Source organism: Phocoena phocoena, chromosome 17 (genome assembly GCF_963924675.1).
Source record: "Phocoena phocoena chromosome 17, mPhoPho1.1, whole genome shotgun sequence".
Taxonomy (NCBI): Eukaryota; Metazoa; Chordata; class Mammalia; order Artiodactyla; family Phocoenidae; genus Phocoena; species Phocoena phocoena.
This window is the reverse complement of record NC_089235.1, coordinates 37,089,333-37,110,759: the sequence shown is the minus strand read 5'-3', so window position 1 is coordinate 37,110,759 and position 21,427 is coordinate 37,089,333. Positions and strand designations below refer to the sequence as shown.

The window sequence follows — 21,427 nt, the reverse complement described above, 5'->3', positions numbered from 1 at the left end:
GTTTTTCCATATGAAGCTAGCAGAGATAGCTTCATTGTTCTTCCCTCTGAGGCCACAGAATCTCAGAGATTTAAGTCCCAGACTCAGAAACACCAACACCAGCTGGCCAGGACCTCCTCCTCAGAAGCCCAAGTTTCAGCTTCACAGGACTCTTCCTCTAAGTTTCTAAGTTTTAATAATGTCAATGTCTTCCCTTCATTTCCCTATTTCTGTTGTAGGTGTGGTATTAACTCCTTGAAGTTGCTACTTTCATGATATATTAAAGTTATTATCCTACTCTTTTAGTTACTTAGTTAATAAATTTATGCCTAGCTAACCATTCTCTATATTAAGCTCCTCTGTTCAAATTACTGATCGTGGTTTTCTCTCCTGGGTCCTGTTACTTCCACTTATTGTGTTCTTATTTTCAGTTGTATTTTTCAATTCTGAAATTAGCATTTTTTTTTAAGAATTTTTACTTTTCTGATGAAAATTTTCATTTTGTCATCAATATATTGTGCATAAAATCATACATCTTAAGAGTTTGTGTCTGGTACTTCTAATATCTCAATATCTAAATGACCTGTTAGTCTATTTCTACTATCTATTTTGTTTGTATGATTTTTATTGCTTGTTTGTGTTTGATCATTAGGTCTTGTCTCCTGGTATCCCTTGTAACTTAATGATGAACCTTGTATATGAATATTTGTAAAGGCAATTTGAGTCTTTGGATGTATTAGCATCCTCCAGAAGATTTATGCTACATGTCAGGCAATTAAGAGTCAAGAAGATCATCTCAATCAAACAAGGAACTGAGCTGACTTGAAGACAGTTTTCAATATTTCAGGGGCCCAGCTTCTTTTAGTTTGTCTCTATTTCTAGGGTATGACCTTCAGGGGTCTCAGCTAAAAGCTAGGGTATTTACATTGGTGATCCTCTTCCTTAATGCGCCCTGAACTCCATTTTTATGCTTTAGCCTTATAAGACATCCAGAAATTATTTTCAGCTTCTCATTTTCTACTTGAGAATCAGCAAATCCCTTGAGGGGTGCTGATTATTGGATTCCCTTCTCTGTTCTTTTCTCCCCTCTGAGATATCAAGTTGTCACTGCCTTGTTAGCTCTCCTATGCCTTTATGCATATTTTTGAAAAATATATACATTTTATCTAGCTTAAGGAACATTCTTACTCTATTTAGTAATTGTGTGTTTTTTTTTTTTTTTTTACCTGTTCAAAAGATCTCCATCATACTAACCAGGTCAAAGATATTCTCTGTTTGAACAAAGAGTAAATAAAACATTGCAATATTACTTTACTAAAAGAAAATGCCATTTCTCTTTCTTGCCTTATTCTGATAGACTCATGACTCACAGAAAGGAAAGGCTTCTTTTGTCTTCTTACCATGCTCTCCTAATCTCAACTTTACCACTCAAAGTGAATCCTCAACATATTGTTACTTCCAAACAAAGATAAATTTTTTAGGAACTGTGATGTCATTTGTTGGAATAATATTTTTTTTCTTGCCCCCACTGTAAAGTCAATGATAATTACATTTACTGTTTTAAAATTTTAATTTCTTGAGGTTTTAAAATAACATTATATGTCTCATGAGGATGACATTCTGTATCTACTTCTGTATACCCTATGATGTGTTCACCACCAAAAATTTAGTTTCCATTCGTCACCATACAGTTGACCCCCTTTACCAGTTTTTGCCCTCCCCCCTGCCCTTTCCCCTCTGGTAACCACTGGTCTATTCTCTGTATCTACGTGTTTGTTTTTATTTGGTTTGGTTTGTTCATTTATTTTGTTTTTGTTTGTTTATTATTTTTTTTTATATTCCACATATGAGTGAAATAATATGGTATTTGTTTTTCTCCTTCTGAGTTATTTCACTTTGCATAATACCCTCCAAGTTCATCCATGTTGCTGCAAATGGCAAAATTTCATTCTTCTTTATGGCTGAGTAGTACTCCACCACATCCTCTTTATCCACTTATCTGTTGATGAGCACTTAGGGTTGTTTCCATTTCTTGGCTATTGTAAATAATGCTGCAATGAACATGTGGGTGCAATGAAAATGGGGTGCAGATTAGGTTTTGTATTCTTTGGATAAATACCAAGAAGTGTGATAGTTGGATCATATAGTAGTTCTATTCTTAATTTTATGAAGAATGTCTGTACTGTCTTCCACAGGGGCTGCACCAATTTACATTCCCACCAACATACTGTGAGGCTACCCTTTTGTCCATATCTTTGCCAACACTTGTTATTTCTTGTCTTTTTGACAACAGCCATTCTGACAGGTGTGAGGTGATATCTCATCGTGGTTTTATAACTAGTGATGTTGAACATCTTTTCATGTACAATATGTACATCTACTTTGGAAAAATATCAGCTCCTTTGTCCATTTTTAAATTAGGTTTGTTGGGGCTTCCCTGGTGGCGCAGTGGTTGAGAGTCCGCCTGCCGATGCAGGGGACACGAGTTCGTGTCCCAGTCCAGGAAGATCCCACATGCCACGGAGTGGCTAGGGCCCTGAGCCATGGCCACTGAGCCTGCACGTCCAAAGCCTGTGCTCTGCAACAGGAGAGGCCACAACAGTGAGAGGACTGCATACCGCAAAAAAAAAAAAAAAAAAAAAAAAAAATTAGGTTTGTTGTTGAATAGTATAAGTTCTTTATATATTTTGGATGTTAACCCCTTATCAGATATATAATTTGCAAATATCTTCTCCCATTTGGTAGGTTGTCTTTTCACATTATTGATTGTTTCCTTTGCTGCACAGTATTTTAGTTTGATGTAATCCCATTTGTTTATTTTTGTTTTTGTTTCCCTCACCTGAGGAGACATATCTAGAAAGATACTTCTAAGACTGATGTCGAAGAGTGTACTGCCTAAGTTTTCTTCTAGTTTTATTGTCTTAGTTCTTACATTCAAGTCTTGAATCCATTTTGTTATCACATTTACTCTTTTTATAACAAATTTTTATTGGAGTATAGTTGATTTACAATGTTGTGTTACTTTCTGCTGGACAGCAAAGATAATCAGTTATACATATACATATATCCACTCTTTTCTAGATTATTTTCCCATATGGATCATTACAGAGTACTGAGTAGTTATTAGTTATAGGTTATAGTAGGTCCTTATTAGTTACCTATTTTATATATAATACTGTGTGTATGTCAACCCCAATCCCACAATTTATCCCTCACTCCCTCTCCCACCTGGTAACCATAATATTTACTCTTGATCCTGGCTTTGAGTCAGAGGAAAGACCTATAAGAAGTTATTTGCACATGTAAAAGATGATGATTCTCAGCCTTTATTTACAATTCATCAATTACTTAGTTCAGCTTTTCCCAGATTTGCCTAAAGGTAAGAAGCAGCCTCTTAGTTTCTTGTTAGAAATTCAGACCTCACTTCTGGAAATCCTGAATTAGTAGGTCTGGACTGTGGTCTAGTGATTCTTCTGACAAGACAAGTTTGGGAAATAGTGATCTGGTTATTACTACATCACAGGAGAGCCAATTAACAATTAAAACAGCCTTACAAATCACTAAATATAGTAGAAAAATGATATTGACCTTGCATATTATTTAAATATTAGACAAATTTTCAGCTCGAATGAAGCTGTGTTGCACATATATATCCAATTGAAGAATTAGGGCAATTATTTTTATAATTTAGGCCACCATCACTCCCTGCCCACCCCCCCCAATCCATTAACACATAAATATATCCTTAAATGATTTGTTGGTTTTGGAAGATGAAAAGATAGTAGAAAGATGACTGGTGAATAATGAAGAGAACTTCTTTAAATAATTTAACTGAATAATTTTATGTCATCTATGTGCACATGGAGTTTTGGGTCTCTCTGGTTAAACATATATACATTTGAGATATTTGCAGTCAATATTGTTGCATGTTAAATTAAATGAGTTTGCATGTATTTCTAAAGTTGTATGAAATAACTAATATATATCCAACTTTTAGCTACAGTAATAACTAATAAATTACATCTATTTTAAGATGTGAGTCTATTATAAAGTCTGTTATAATACTGATAGACATGCTTCCCCAAAATTTTAGAAATGTAAGTTGCAGTATCCATTGCAGGTGGGGTATTATTGTTTTACCTATACGTCAGACATTTTCACTAATATGCAAAATAAGCCATAAATTCAACCAATGTAGTTTTTTCCCCCTCCTTATTTACTAACCTGTATGCAATGTTACTTAACTATCTGGGTAATACAGGTTTATTTCAACTATTGTCAGAAAGAAGTTAGAGAGTCCCTTTCTCTTATTCAAGTTCGATTTCCTATAGTACTGCATATATAACTTGAACATGGCTAGAAATATTCCTTAGAGAAATTATACTGTTTTTACAGCTTATGGTGTTTCAGTATAGACATTTTTAAAAGCAAGAGAGTTAATTTAGATACTTTGAAATGACTATGTTAATATGAGCTTGAGATTTGTTTTCAAAACCAAATTTATGTCAATAGAAAAACCTTGGATGTAGTAACCAGTTGGTCGAAGGAGTGAGAAACATTAGTCTATGATATCATTTTACTAACATTGAAGCCATACAGGCTTATGATATAGGCAGTATTGAAAAAGATGCAGGAGTTGGTCAAGTTTAAGTTACTTAAAGTTAGATGGAGTGAACTCTTACTAATTTTAGTGACCAAATAAATGAAATACTAAGTCAAGCAGCCTAGCAGATATGGGTCAGTGTTCAGGCTTTTTTGAACAGATAAAAGAAGTTGGTGACATAAAAGGGTTGCAGGTCACATGAACACTTCTTTTAAGTCACGGAGTCACTGCCATAGCAATTTTAAATAGAGTTCGGTGTGTTCCTGCAAGGTCATGGCTGAAATTCAATTAGTGCTTGAGTTGAAATGTCTGCTCGTTATGCCACTTTAAGCATCTGAGGTGGTCTTCCCTTCAACTGCTTAGGGTGACAAAGTTGCTTTCCTAGTTTATAATCAACTTCAATCCTGGAAAATTTTAGAATTAAGTGTAGAAGTGTTACAGAGACCTAAACACATTGTTTATTTATTTGCTTCATTCAGGTTTTTCCTCAAATATTGTCTCATAACAGATTCAGGTTTCCTAAAACAGGAAATCCCGTCCATTTCTTTATTGTGCTTTATTTTTTCTATAGCATCTATTGCCACCTATTATATATTATACTTTATATAATATATTTATTTAAGTTATTTGGCTCTTTTTTCCATTAGGATGTAAATTCCTCTACGGTGTGGACTTTTATTTTTTTCATTGCTATATCCCCAACACATAGAGTAGTGTACCCTGCTGTTACACAATAAACTGTAGTTAAATGAATGAAAATAACTACTGGAGTCACTGTAAAAAGGAACTCTTACTTTTCAGGCTTCTAAAGCAATCCAAGGAAGCTAAAAATGAAGAAATAATTCCTTAACATTACTTTGTCTTTAAAATTACAGAACAGCATTTTTATTTTGAGTAGTATTTCTTCCAGTGACTACCCGTTCTTTTCTTATAGTTCTCCAGTTCTAAAAGGTATGGTAGAGGTGGTAATTATGTACTTTTGTATTTTAGTCATCCATAAAACAAGTTAAGCAAACAAACATATTAAAAGCCTTATAATGTTCCAGGCACCCTACTAGATGCTCTAGATTTGAAGGTAAAGGACATGTCCTTGTTCTTTAAGAATTTTTATAGTCTTGTAGAGGAGGCAGCAAGAAAACAAACACTTAGAACATGATGCAATAAGACATTTGCACAGAGTGTGAAGAGAGTCAAGAAGTAAGGCATGTAATCTAGAACAAGAGTGTCAGCAAAGATTTGCTAGAATAGATGCTACTGTAACTCAGCTTTGACTGATAAACATATTAAAAATATTAACAATCATCATTCATTGAGTGCTTATTATATGTCAGGCAATTTACAACCTTGATGTCATTATATCCTTTCAAGAATCTTCATGTGGTAAATATTATTTTTATATTACAGAAGAGGAAAGTATGTTTAGAAATACTGACTTAGTAATTTGCCCAAGATTACATAGGCAGTTCAGTGTCAAAACAGAAAGCTGGGATGAGATGATGAGGCCAGCACAAAGGAAACATTTACAAAACACAAAGGTGTAACAGAACATGACAAGGCAGGAACTAACGGGACTGAATCAGGTATTCTTTGGAAGCTGAGGGAAGTAGCAATAATTTGATATAATGTTGCAGATGAAAACAGAGCCAGATCATAATGGACAAGCATCACTCCAAGAATTTTGAAGTTTATACTGGTTTTGACCCAATATTCCAAAGAATTATTTATTAGGTCTGCACAGAAATTGGTGGAAAAGTTTGAGATATTAAATGTTCCTTATTTAGTAATTTCTTATTCTTTAGACTAGTGAATTTATTTATTTATTTATTTATTGGAGAAAGAATTACTTTGTTATTTATTTATTTTTTTAACATCTTTATTGGGGTACAATTGCTTTACAATGGTGTGTTAGTTTCTGCTCTATAACAAAGTGAATCAGTTATATATATGCATATGTTCCCATATGTCCTCCCTCTTGCGTCTCCCTCCCTCCCACTCTCCCTATCCCACCCCTCCAGGCTGTCACAAAGCACCGAGCTAATATCCCTGTGCCATGCGGCTGCTTCCCACTAGCTATCTACCTTACTATGTTTGTTAGTGTGTGTATGTCCATGACTCTCTCTCGCCCTGTCAAAGCTCACCCTTCCCCCTCCCCATATCCTCAAGTCCGTTCTCCAGTAGGTCTGCGTCTTTATTCCCGTCCCACCCCTAGGTTCTTCATGACATCCTTTTTTTTCTTAAATTCCATATATATGTGTTAGCATATGGTATTTGTCTTTTTCTTTCTGACTTACTTCACTCTGTATGACAGACCCTAGGTCTATCCATCTAATTACAAATAACTCAATTTCGTTTCTTTTTAAGGCTAATATTCCATTGTATATATGTGCCACATCTTCTTTATCCATTCATCTGATGATGGGCGCTTAGGTTGTTTCCATCTCCAGGCTATTGTAAATAGAGCTGTAATGAACATTTTGGTACATGACTCTTTTTGAATTATGGTTTTCTCAGGGTATATGCCCAGTAGTGGGATTGCTGGGTCATATGGTAATTCTATTTGTAGTTTTGTAAGGAACCTCCATAATGTTCTCCATAGTGGCTGAACCAATTCACATTCCCACCAGCAGTGCAAGAGTGTTCCCTTTTCTCCACACCCTCTCCAGCATTTATTGTTTGTAGATTTTTTGATGATGGCCATTCTGACTGGTGTGAGATGATATCTCATTGTAGTTTTGACTTGCATTTCTCTAATGATTAATGATGTTGAGCATTCTTTCATGTGTTTGTTGGCATTCTGTATATCTTCTTTGGAGAAATGTCTATTTAGGTCTTCTGCCCATTTTTGGATGGGGTTGTTTGTTTTTTTGTTATTGAGCTGAATGAGCTGCTTGTAAATTTTGGAGATTAATCCTTTGTCAGTTGCTTCATTTGCAAATATTTTCTCCCATTCTGAGGGTTGTCTTTTGGTCTTGTTTCCTTTGCTGTGCAAAAGCTTTGAAGTTTCATTAGGTCCCATTGGTTTATTTTTGTTTCCATTACTCTAGGAGGTGGGTCAGAAAGGATCTTGCTGTGATTTATGTCATAGAGTGTTCTTCCTATGTTTTCCTCTAAGAGTTTGATAGTTTCTGGCCTTACATTTAGGTCTTTAATCCATTTTGAGCTTATTTTTGTGTATGGTGTTAGGAAGTGATCTAATCTCATACTTTTACATGTACCTGTCCAGTTTTCCCAGCACCATTTATTGAAGAGGCTGTCCTTTCTCCACTGTACATTCCTGCCACCTTTATCAAAGATAAGGTGTCCATATGTGCGTGGGTTTATCTCTGGGCTTTCTATCCTGTTCCATTGATCTATCTTTCTGTTTTTGTGCCAGTGCCATACTGTCTTGATTACTGTAGCTTTGTAGTATAGTCTGAAGTCAGGGAGCCTGATTCCTCCAGCTCTTTTTTTCGTTCGCAAGATTGCTTTGGCTATTCGGGGTCTTTTGTGTTTCCGTACAAATTGCGAAGTTTTTTGTTCTAGTTCTGTGAAAAATGCCAGTGGTAGTTTGATAGGGATTGCATTGAATCTGTAGATTGCTTTGGATAGTAGAGTCATTTTCACAGTGTTGATTCTTCCCATCCAAGAACATGGTATATCTCTCCATCTATTTGTATCATCTTTAATTTCTTTCATCAGGGTCTTATAATTTTCTGCATACAGGTCTTTTGTCTCCTTAGGTAGGTTTATTCCTAGATATTTTACTCTTTTTGTTGCAATGGTAAAAGGGAGTGTTTTCTTGATTTCAATTTCAGATTTTTCATCATTAGTATATAGGAATGCCAGAGATTTCTGTGCATTAATTTTGTATCCTGCTACTTTACCAAATTCATTGATTAGCTCTAGTAGTTTTCTGGTAGCATCTTTAGGATTCTCTACGTATAGTATCATGTCATCTGCAAACAGTGACAGCTTTACTTCTTCTTTTCCGACTTGGATTCTTTTTATTTCCTTTTCTTCTCTGATTGCTGTGGCTAAAACTTCCAAAACTATGTTGAATAAGAGTGGTGAGAGTGGGCAACCTTGTCTTGTTCCTGATCTTAGTGGAAATGCTTTCAGTTTTTCACCATTGAGGATGATGTTTGCTGTGGGCTTGTCATATATGGCCTTTATTATGTTGAGGAAAGTTCCCTCTATGCCCTCTCTCTGCAGGGTTTTTATCATAAATGGGTGTTGAATTTTGTCAAAAGACTTCTCTGCATCTATTGAGATGATCATATGGTTTTTCTCCTTCAATTTGTTAATATGGTTTATCACACTGATAGATTTGTGTATATTGAAGAATGCTTGCATTCCTGGAATAAACCCCACTTGATCATGGTGTATGATCCTTTTAATGTGCTGTTGGATTCTGTTTGCTAGTATTTTGTTGAGGATTTTTGCATCTATGTTCATCAGTGATATTGTCCTGTAGTTTTCTTTCTTTGTGACATCCTTGTCTGGTTTTGGTATCAAGGTGATGGTGGCCTCGTAGAAGGAATTTGGGAGTGTTCCTCCCTCTGCTATATTTCGGAAGAGTTTGAGAAGGACAGGTGTTAGCTCTTCTCTAAACGTTTGATAGAATTCACCTGTGAAGCCATCTGGTCCTGGGCTTTTGTTTGTTGGAAGATTTTTAATCACAGTTTCAATTTCAGTGCTTGTGATTGGTCTGTTCATATTTTCTATTTCTTCCTGATTCAGTCTTGGCAGGTTGTGCATTTCTAAGAATTTGTCCATTTCTTCCAGATTGTCCACTTTATTGGCATAAAGTTGCTTGTAGTAATCTCTCATGATTTTTTTTATTTCTGCAGTGTCAGTTGTTACCTCTCCTTTTTCATTTCTAATTCTATTGATTTGAGTCTTCTCCCTTTTTTTCTTGATGAGTCTGGCTAGTGGTTTGTCTATTTTGTTTATCTTCTCAAAGAACCAGCTTTTAGTTTTATTGATCTTTGCTATCATTTCCTTCATTTCTTTTTCATTTATTTCTGATCTGATTTTTATGATTTCTTTCCTTCTGCTAGCTTTGGGGTTTTTTTGTTCTTCTTTCTCTAATTGCTTGAGGTGCAAGGTTAGGTTGTTTATTCGAGATGTTTCCTGCTTCTTAAGGTGGGCTTGTATTGCTATAAACTTCCCCCTTAGAACTGTTTTTGCTGCATCCCATAGGTTTTGGGCCGTTGTGTCTCCACTAACATTTGTTTCTAGGTATTTTTTTATTTCCTCTTTGATTTCTTCAGTGATCACTTCATTATTAAGTAGTGTATTGTTTAGCTTCCATGTGTTTGTATTTTTTACAGATCTTTTCCTGTAATTGATGTCTAGTCCCATGGCGTTGTGGTCAGAAAGGATACTTGATACAATTTCAATTTTCTTAAATTTACCAAGGCTTTATTTGTGACCCAAGATATGATCTATCCTGGAGAATGTTCCATGAGCACTTGAGAAAAATGTGTATTCTGTTGTTTTTGGATGGAGTGTCCTATAAATATCAATTAAGTCCATCTTGTTTAATGTATCATTTAAAGCTTGTGTTTCCTTATTTATTTTCATTTTGGATGATCTGTCCATGGGTGAAAGTGGGGTGTTAAAGTCCCCTACTATGAATGTGTTACTGTCGATCTCCCCTTTTATGGCTGTTAGTATTTGCCTTATGTATTGAGGTGCTCCTATGTTGGGTGCATAAATATTTATAGTTGTTATATCTTCTTCTTGGATCAATCCATTGATCATTATGTAGTGTCCTTCTTTGTCTCTTTTAATAGTCCTTATTTTAAAATCTATTTTGTCTGATATGAGAACTGCTACTCCAGCTTTCTTTTGGTTTCCATTTGCATGGAATATCTTTTTCCATCCCCTTACTTTCAGTCTGTATGTGTCTCTAGGTCTGAAGTGGGTCTCTTGTAGACAGCATATATAAGGGTCTTGTTTTTGTATCCATTCAGCCAATCTGTGTCTTTTGGTGGGAGCATTTAGTCTATTTCCATTTAAGGTAATTATCGATATGTATGTTCCTATTCCCATTTTCTAAATTGTTTTGGGTTCGTTATTATAGGTCTTTTCCTTCTCTTGTGTTTCTTGTCTAGAGACGTTTCTTTAGCATTTGTTGTAAAGCTGGTTTGGTGGTGCAGAACTCTCTCAGCTTTTGCTTGTCTGTAAAGGTTTTAATTTCTCCATCAAATCTGAATGAGATCTTGCTGGGTAGAGTAGTCTTGGTTGTAGGTTTTTCTCCTTCATCACTTTCAGTATGTTCTGCCACTCCCTTCTGGCTTGTAGGGTTTCTGCTGAGAGATCAGCTGTTAACCTTATGGGGATTCCCTTGTGTGTTATTTGTTGTTTTTTCCTTGCTGCTTTTAATATGCTTTCTTCATATTTAATTTTTGACAGTTTGATTAATATGTGTCTTGGCGTATTTCTCCTTGTATTTATCCTGTATGGGACTCTCTGTGCTTCCTGGACTTGATTAACTATTTCTTTTCGCATATTAGGGAAGTTTTCAACTATAATCTCTTCAAATATTTTCTCAGTCCCTTTCTTTTTCTCTTCTTCTTCTGGAACCCCTATAATTCGAATGTTGGTGCGTTTAATGTTGTCCCAGAGGTCTCTGAGACTGTCCTCAATTCTTTTCATTCTTTTTTCTTTATTCTGCTCTGCAGTAGTTATTTCCACTATTTTATCTTCCAGGTCACTTATCCGTTCTTCTGCCTCAGTTATTCTGCTATTGATCCCATCTAGAGTACTTTTAATTTCATTTATTGCATTGCTCATTGTTGCTTGTTTCATCTTTATTTCTTCTAGATCCTTGTTAACTGATTCTTGCATTTTGTCCATTCTATTTCCAATATTTCGGATCATCCTTACTATCATTATTCTGAATTATTTTTCAGGTAGACTGCCTATTTCCTCTTCATTTGTTAGGTCTGGTGCATTTTTATCTTGCTCCTTCATCTGCTGTGTGTTTTTCTGTCTTCTCATTTTGCTTATCTTACTGTGTTTGGGGGTCTCCTTTTTGCCGGCTGCAGGTTCGTAGTTCCCGTTGTTTTTGATGTCTGTCTCCAGTGGCTAAAGTTGTTTCAGTGGGTTGTGTAGGCTTCCTGGTGGAGGGGACTAGTGTCTGTGTTCTGCTGGATGAGGCTGGATCTTGTCTCTCTAGTGGGCAGGTTCACGTCTGGTGGTGTGTTTTGGGGTGTCTGTGGCCTTATTATGATTTTAGGCAGCCTCTCTGCTAATGGGTGGGGTTGTGTTCCTGTTTTGCTAGTTGTTTGGCATAGGTTGTCCAGCACTGTGGCTTGCTGGTCGTTGAGTGAAGCTGGGTGCTGGTGTTAAGATGGAGGTCTCTGGGAGATTTCCGCTGTTTAATATTATGTGGAGCTGGGAGGTCTCTTGTTGACCAGTGACCTGAAGTTGGCTCTCCTACCTCAGAGGCAGAGCCCTGACTCCTGGCTGGAGCACCAAGAGCCTTTCATCCACACGGCTCAGAATGAAAGGGAGAAAAAGTAGAGAGAATTAGTAGAAGTATGAGGAAAGAAAGAAGGAAATGAGGAAAGGAAGGAAGGAAGAAAGAAGCAAAGAAGGAAATAAAGGAGGGAGGAAGGAAGGAAGGAGGGAAAGAAGGAAAAAAGACAGAAAGAAAGAAAGAAGATACAGTAAAAATAAAGTATAATATAGTTATTGAATTAAAAAATATTTAGAAAAAAAAAAAGGGACGGATAGAACCTTAGGACAAATGTTGGAAGCAAAGCTATACAGAGAAAATCTTACACAGAAGCATACACATGCACCCTCATAAAAAAGAGGTAAAGGGGGAAAAATCATAAATCTTGCTCTCAGAGACCACCTCCTCAATTTGCGGTGATTCGTTGTCTAAAGGAGGGAAGGAAGGAAGGAAAGAAAGAAATAAAGAACGAAGGTAAAGTATAATAAAGTTATTACAATTAAAATTAATTATTAAGAAAAAAAATTTTAAAAAACCATGGACGGATAGAGCCCTAGGACAAATGGTGGAAGCAAGACTATACAGACAAGATCTCACACAGAAGCATACACGTACACATTCACAAAAAGAGGAAAAGGGAAAAAAATCATAGATCTTGCTCCTAAAGTCCACCTCTTCAATTTGGGATCATTCCTTATCTATTCAGGTATTCCACAGATGCAGGGTATATCAAGTTGATTGTGGAGCTTTAATCCGCTGCTTCTGAGGCTGCTGGGAGAGATTTCCCTTTCTCTTCTTTGTTCTCACAGCTCACAGGAGCTCAGCTTTGGATTTGGCCCTGCCTCTGCGTGTAGGTCGCTGGAGGGCGTCTGTTTTTTGCTCAGACAGGACGTGGTTAAAGGAGCCGCTGATTTGGGGGCTCCGGCTCACTCAGGCTGGGGGGAGGGAGGGGCACTGCGTGCGGGGCGGGCCTGCAGCGGCAGAGGCCAGCGTGACGTTGCTCCAGCCTGAGGCCCGCCCTGCGTTCTCCCGGGGAAGTTGTCCCTGGATCCCGGGAACCTGGCAGTGGCGGGCTGCATAGGCTCCGTGGAAGAGGGGTGTGGAGAGTGACCTGTGCTTGCACACAGGCCCCTCGGTGGCGGCAACAGCAGCCTTAGCGTCTCCCGCCCGTCTCTGGGGTCTGCGCTTTTAGCTGCGGCTCGCGCCCGTCTCTGGAGTTCCTTTAAGCAGCGCTCTTAAACCCCTCTCCTCGCGCACCAGGAAACAAAGAGGGAAGAAAAAGTCTCTTGCCTCTTCGGCAGGTGCAGACTTTTCCCCGGACTTCCTCCCGGCTAGCCGTGGTGCACTAATCCCTTCAGGCTATGTTCAAGCTGCCAACCCCAGTCCTCTCCCTGCGCTCCGTCCAAAACCGAAACCCGAGCCTCAGCTCGCAGCCCCGCCTGCCCCGGCGGGTGAGCAGACAAGCCTCTCGGGCTGGTGAGTGCTGGTCGGCACCAATCCTCTGTGCGGGAATCTCCCCGCTTTGCCCTCCGCACCCGTCGCTGTGCACTCCTCCGCGGTCCCGGTCCCGAAGCTCCCCCCTCCGCCTCCTGCAGTCTCCGCCCACGAAGGGGCTTCCTAGTGTGTGGAAACTTTTCCTCCTTCACAGCTCCCTCCCACTGGTGCAGGTGCCGTCCTTATTCTTTTGTCTCTATTTTTTCTTTTTTTCTTTTGCCCTATCCAGGTACGTGGGGAGTTTCTTGCCTTTTGGGAGGTCTGAGATCTTCTGCCAGCCTTCAGTAGGTGTTCCGTAGGAGTTGTTCCACGTGTAGATGTATTTCTGGTGTATCCGTGGGGAGGAAAGCGATCTCCACATCTTACTCTTCCGCCATCTTCAAGCCGTCCTCAAGAATTACTTTGAAGTTGACTTGCAAGTTGATAACTTTCTGTAGCTTGGACTTTTCCTGGGCTAAATCCAAGGTACTAGCGGGGCTGTGTTCCTTTCTGGAGATTCTAGGGGAGAGACCTTTTAGGGTTGGTGGAGTTCTCACCTCACATCACTCTAGTGAATTTATTGATTTATATTTTTTGAAAAGCACTTGTTAACATTTAATGAATCTTCCACCATGTGGCTTCAAGCTAGCAGGACACAAGCCCCACCCACATCCTTAATCTTCTCCTCAGCTCTTCTGCTGAAGAATTTGGCCTTCATGATGACAGGCTGCTTTGGGAGCTTCCCCTTCCCCAGAACTTTGTAGTAGCCCAATAGCACCATATAAATGATAGGAGCAGCTCCAGTCTTGTTCTTCGCAGCATTTACCCAAGTCTGCTCACTGACTAAGGTCCATAATTTATCAAAGTTGACAGTTGGGCAGAAGTTCTGGTTCCTCTTTAAGTGGTAATGCCTCATACCAACCTTCTCAAGGTAGCCTGGGTGGTATTTGTAGAAGGTGATCCTGTGGCGACGCATGCCACCAGCATTACCCTGGACTTCTGGTTGCTTCCGGTGTATACCGATGTGGCCGTGGCTGTGGCTCACGTGGCCCCTAACAGACTAGAGAATTTAAACAAGTGTTTTGTCTATGAGTTTGTGAAAACGACTGAGAAGGAAGGAGAGGGAGAAGGTTTAAAAGGGTTTGAAAAGCAGTGTTTCTACAGAGAGCTTGCTCCCTCTTAGGCTTTTTGAGATTTAAGGGATGATCCATGAACTAATATTTATTTTCATTCTACCATATATCAGAGAATGGGCTTGGATTTTCACATGTCAACTCAATGATCCTCACAATCATCCTGCAAAGTAGGAATATTACCTCCATTCTGTGGTTGAGGAAACTGAGCATATGAGCTAAGGATCTTGCCAAAGGTCACATGGCCGTCAATAGCAAAGTCAGATTTTAAACCTATTTCAAGACTCAAGCTCTTTCTAGCTTAAGCTGCTTTCATCTCTTGAGACAGCGTTTTCCAACCCTTTAGGTCAAGACTTGAAGGATCATGGAATCAACTTAGTGGTTCTTAAATAGCGTTTGAAAAAAATACAAAGACTAGAATAAAATAAAATAAAGGGTATCAGAGTGCACTACACATAGTAAGGGTCAACACTGGTTGAAATTCTTGCTTCAGTCAGACATACACATGTATAAACATAAATATTGGTGTGTCCTGAGTTGTGATGGGAAATATACTCTTACTGAATTTTCAAAAGTTTGAAAAACTCATCTAGTGAAATAAAGATCAGATCACAGCTACTACGTTAACTCATTTCTTATTTCATACTATGAAGTTGAATGTTCGTAGGTAACCGACAGGACACTACACCTCACAGCAAGGGTAGAATAGGAAAGAGAAGCAGAAAGCTTCGTGAGGGCTGAAGGAGGACAGCAGACCTTCATTTCAGTCATGGCAAACTACAAGACTTCTTTAGTTTAACCCTTCACCTGCCATATCAAGGGAAGATAGTAGTAATTACTGTTTCAAGGAAAATGTATGTGTGGGTCATTTATTGAGGTGATAAATTGAGGGGGGTTCCCCACCTCCTCCTTCCCACCTCCCTCTGGATTTTTGACCTGTAATGAAAGAGAAAGAGGAATAACATTTGAAATTGAAGTGTATGTGTATGCTAATATTCATACTAATTGAACACATGTGCTTTTGCAGATTTATTATTTATACTGTATAGAATTATATATAAAATCCAACTGAACTCCGTGTGTGGTGTTAAGTTACAATCTGTTTCTCTTTGGAATCCCATTCTGTGTACAAACATTTTTATAAAACATGTGGATTAGTAGTAGGAGTAGATGGCTTAAAAACGTTATGTTAAAGCAACACCTTAAGTCAGCATGTTGAAAGAATGAGAAAATCAAAATAGTACTGTAGTTCCCTTACTGGTGGAAATAAGAGGGGAATCCTAGGATGCGGGGAATATATAGATTTCTCTGTAAGTTTACAAATGTCCCAGCAGTTGTTAATTTCTCCTGGAAGCACCTTAGATACACTAAATTTCTCAATAAATATTATTTTACATTTTAGCAAAGAAACTTAACTACTTACCTAGTAAACAAGGTTTTAAATTTGCCATTTTCCTCTTTTCCCTTTTTATATTCAAATATTAGTGCTAGTGCTGTTTTGAAGAGCCTAGATTTTACTCTGTACCATATTTAAATTTTATAAGTCTGAATAAATTATTGTAACTAGCTAGTTGTGTTAATTATATTTGTGTTTCTAACTAGTCAGATTTTAGAGGATTAAAAGACAGAAAATTTAATTGCGTAGTGTCAACCATTTCCAAATGCATGATGATACCAAGCAGAGTGGACTTAGATATAGTGAAATAAACAATTCTATGTGTGTGTCACTGACACCATAATATATTTAAATTTATCTAAACCAACTTTTTCCATAGTGTTGCCTACTATAAGTTAATATAGAAAGCCCTTAGGATGCTTGGCCAGTGATACGGAAATTGACACAGTAAATATTTGTTTCATGTTCTGGGAATTGTGTACACTGCAGATCAGTTGTGTTTAATCATTACCATTTGGCCAATTTTGCTTTTTTCAGAAGAAAGATAATTATGTATTGGATATGGCAGTCTTGGTGCTTGTTAAACACATAGCTCTTTTAGGCTTATACTGCCCTACCTCGAGTCCCTTGCTCAGGAGGTGAAAGCTATAATTTGTGCAGAGAAAGGGAATTTGTTGTTTCAAATAACTGAGAAGTAAAAAATAGGGTAAATTCAAACATGGCTGGATTCAGAAACCCACTTATTGGATTTAGTAGCTGGTTTCTATCTGTTGCCCAGATTGGCCATGTTTTGGCTCTATTTTCAGGATCAGTGTGGTCACAAGATAGTAGCAGCTGCACCAGCCTCACATCTCCTCAAGTCAAAACCAAACCGAAGGGGGAAATGTCCTTTCTGTTGAAATATCTCTTTCTGGTTATTCAAGTAAAAGTCCTGAGATTAGCTTTGATTTATTCTGACTAACTTGGCTTGAGTTAAGTGCCTATTCTTGGATCAATCTTTGTAGCCAGGGGAATTCAAAGTTCTGATTAGCTGAACTTGGGCCTTATATTCCATCCCTGGACCCAGGAATTGAGGTTGGATTCAAAGCACATAGATTGAAAGTTGGGAAGGGGTATTGTTTTTGGAATAAAGAGGAGTGGGCTGCTGGAGAACAAAAAATATTCACAATTCTCAGATCATTTTTATTTTCTTTAAGTTAATTCAATATTTTAAAAATGAGAATGGGAAATATATGTATATTTATCAGTTTCAATCTAGGGAGAATATATACGGAAAGGGCCAGTCACTTACTGACTTTATAATCTTGCACGGATCAAAATAGCTTTGATTCTTGTTCTCCTCAGTGGCAAATGGGGATAATATTGTCTTTCTACTACCTCACAGGTGGTTGTGAAGACCTAAACAGATAATGCTTCTAATAAAAATCATAATATCTAATATTTAATGAGCAGTTTGTCTAGAAATTACATTGTTACATCCCTATAATCATTCTGTACAGTAGATACTACTATAATACTTACTTTTAAATGACCTAAGGCTTACAGAGGCTAAGTAACTTGCCCAGTATCAATCACACAGCAGTTAAATGACTGAGTCAGTACTCATGTCTATCTGGCTACCAGGTTCATTCTAATAGCCACCATGATGCAGATATAGGGGACTGTCATTGGATTCTTCAATTCTAAGAGTCACATGTTTTCACATTTCAGCATTTTAAAAAACCAGTATGTGCCTTACAACTGATGGTAAGAGGACAATCATGATGTAGTAGTTGTTGTCTGCTTATGTGTAAATTGGTTACTGCTAGTCTTATTGTTATTTCAATTGAGTTGGCTACATGTGTTGAGTTTAAATGCTATACAAATATTACATTATCATTTGACATTGAAATAGAAATTTATTTAATAGAAAGACACAGAAACAGAGTAATGAAGCATAAATGTGATACAGTGAAGTAATATCCATCACCAGAGGAATAGACAGTTTCACACTTTCTTATAAGGCAATGACCACATGCTTTATGGGATCTTAGAAAGGAAGATCCCCAAAAGTAGAAGCTACCTTATGTTTTCTACTGATATATGTGTTAAAGGACTGCCTGTCAAATGACAACATTTACCAAAGCAATAATGAATTTATTTTGCTTATATTTTGCTTTCTATGTAGGAATATGGTGCTAAATATCTATGTCCAAGTAAGTCACAAAAATCTCTTTTTTAAAATATAGAACACAGTATTAAGTGACAAGAAGCTTTGTGCCATAGTTTAATTGGCATTGGTCTTCCATTTTAATGTGTATAAAACATTTGTGTTTCTTACAGTTTATGGAGTCTTAAATTCTATAAAATATGATATTATTGTATTGTAGAAATAAGAGAAAGGTTTTTTAAAAACATCTTTATTGGAGTATAATTGTTTTACAATGTTGTGTTAGTTTCTGCTGTATAACAAAGTGAATCAGCTATATGTATACATATATCCCCATATGCCCTCCCGCTTGAGGCTCCCTCCCAACCTCCCTATCCCATCCAACTAAGTGGTCACAAAGCACCGAGCTGATCTCCCTGCGCTATGCAGCTGCTTCCCACTAGCTATCTTACATTTGGTAGTATATATATGTCAATGCTACTCTCTCACTTCGTCCCAGCTTACCCTTCTCCCTCCTCGTGTCCTCAAGTCCATTCTCTACATCTACATCTTTATTCCTGCCCTGCCCCTAGGTTTGTAAGAATCCTTCTTCTTTTTTTTTTTTTTTTTAGATTCCATACATATATGTTAGCATACAGTATTTGTTTTTCTCTTTGTGACGTACTTCACTCTGTATCAGAGACTCTAGGTCCAGCCACCTCACTACAAATAAATCAATTTCATTTCTTTTTATGGCTGAGTAATATTCCATTGTATATATGTGCCACATCTTCTTTATCCATTCATCTGTCGATGGACACTTAGGTGGCTTCCATGTCCTGGCTATTGTAAATAGTGCTGCAATGAACATTGTGATACATGTCTCTTTTTGAATTATGGTTCTCTCAGGGTATATGCCCAGTAGTGGCACTGCTGGGTTATATGTAGTTCTATTATTAGTTTTTTAAGGAACCTCCATACTGTTCTCCATAGTGACTATATCAATTTACATTCCCAGCAACAGTGCAAGAGGGTTCCCTTTTCTCCACACCCTCTCCAGCATTTACTGTTTGTAGATTTTTTGATTATGGCCATTCTGACTGGTCTGAGGTGATACTTCACTGTAGTTCTGATTTGCATTTTTCTAATGAGTAGTGATGTTGAGCATCCTTTCATGTGTTTGTTGGCAATCTGTATATCTTCTTTGGAGAAATGTCTGTTTAGGTCTTCTGTCCATTTTTGTATTGGGTTGTTTGTTTTCTTGTTATTGAGCTGTATGTGCTGCTTGTATATTTTGGAGATTAATCCTTTGTCCGTTGCTTCATTTGCAAAAATGTTCTCGCATTCTGAGGGTTGTCTTTTGGTCTTATTTATGGTTTCCTTTGCTGTGCAAAAGCTTTTAAGTTTCATTAGGTTCCATTTGTTTATTTTGTTTTTATTTCCATTCCTCTAGGAGGTGGATCAAAAGGGATCTTGGTGTGGCTTCCCTGGTGGTGCAGTGGTTGAGAGTCTGCCTGCCAATGCAGGGGACACGGGTTCATGCCCCAGTCTGGGAGGATCCCACATGCCGTGGAGCAGCTGGGCCCGTGAGCCATGGTCGCTGATCCTGCGCATCTGGAGCCTGTGCTCCACAATGGGAGAGGCCACAACAGTGAGAGGCCTGCGTACTGCAAAAAAAAAAAGGGATCTTTCTGTGATGTATGTCATAGAGTGTTCTGCCTATGTTTTCCTCTAAGAGTTTTATAGTGTCTGGCCTTACAAGTAGGTCTTTCATCCATTTTGTGTTTATTTTTGTATACTGTGTTTGGGAGTGTTCTAATTTCATTCTTTTACATATAGCTGTCCAGTTTCCCCAGCACCATTTAATAAAGAGCCTGTCTTATGTCCATTGTATATTCTTTCCTCTTTATCAAAGATAAGGTAACCATATACGTGTGGGTTTATCTATGGGCTTTCTATCCTGTTTCATTCACTCTACTTCTATTTTTGTGCCAGTAGCATACTGTCTTGAATACTGCAGCTTTATAGTATAGTCTGAAGTTAGGGAGCCTGATTTTTCCAGCTCCAATTTCCTTTCTCAAGATTGCTTTGGCTTTTCAGGTTCTTTTGTGTTTCCATACAAATTGTGACATTTTTTGTTCTACTTCTGTGAAAATGCCATTGGTAGTTTGATAGGGATTACAATGAATCTGTAAATTGCTTTGGGTAGTATAGTCATTTTCACAGTGTTGATTCATGCTATCCAAGAACATGGTATATCTCTCCATCTATTAGTATCATCTTTGATTTCTTTCAACAGTGTCTTATACTTTTCTGCATACAGGTCTTTTGTCTCCTTAGGTAGGTTTATTACTAGGTATTTTATTCTTTTTATTGCGATGGTAAATGGGAGTGTTTCCTTAAGTTCTCTTACAGAGTTTTCATCATTAGTGTATAGGAATGTAACAGATTTATGTGCATTAATTTTGTATCCTGCTACTTTACCAAATTCATTGATTAGCTCTAGTAGTTTTCTGGTAGCATCTTTAGGATTCTCTATGTATAGTATCATGTCACCTGCAAACAGCAACAGTTTTACTTCTTCTTTTCCTATTTGGATTCCTTTTATTTCTTTTTCTTCTCTGATTGTTGTGGCTAAACTTCCAAAACTATGTTGCATGATAGTGGTGAGAGTGGACAGCCTTGCCTTGTTCCTGATCTTAGAGGAAATGGTTTCAATTTTTCACCATTGAGGATGACATTGGCTGTGGGTTGGTCATATGTGGCCTTTATTATGTTGCGGTAGGTTCCCTCTATGACTGTGTTCTGGAGAGCTTTTATCATAAATCAGTGTTGAATTTTGTTAAAAGCTTTTTCTGCGTCTATTGACATTATCACATTGTTTTTATTCTTCAATTTGTTAATATGGTGTAACACATTGATTGATTTGCATATATCAAAGAATCCTTGCATTCCTGGGTTAAACCCCACTTTATCATGGTGTTTTATCCTTTTAATGTGCTGTTGGATTCTGTTTGCTAGTATTTTGTTGAGGATTTTTGCATCTATGTTCATCAGTGATATTGGCCTATAGTTTTCTTTTTTTGTGACCTCTTTGTCTGGCTTTGGATAGGGGGGATGGTGGCCTCGTAGAATGAGTTTTGGAGTGTTCCTCCCTCTGCTATATTTTGGAAGAGTTTGCAAAGGATAAGTGTTAGCTCTTCTCTAAATGTTTGATAGAAGTCGCCTGTGAAGCCATGTGGTCCTGGGTTTTTGTTTGCTGAAAGAT

The 21,427-nt window shown here is 37.6% G+C and overlaps 1 protein-coding gene across 1 annotated transcript; it reads right to left on the bottom strand.

Moving 5' to 3' along the window:
* Positions 1–14,142: 14,142 nt before the first annotated feature.
* On the bottom strand, positions 14,143–14,553 carry LOC136137181 (large ribosomal subunit protein uL15-like). The gene has a single exon (XM_065895578.1). It carries the CDS (start codon positions 14,476–14,478, stop codon positions 14,143–14,145), a length of 336 nt encoding a protein of 111 aa, XP_065751650.1. The 5' UTR covers positions 14,479–14,553.
* Between the last annotated feature and the right edge of the window lie 6,874 nt (positions 14,554–21,427).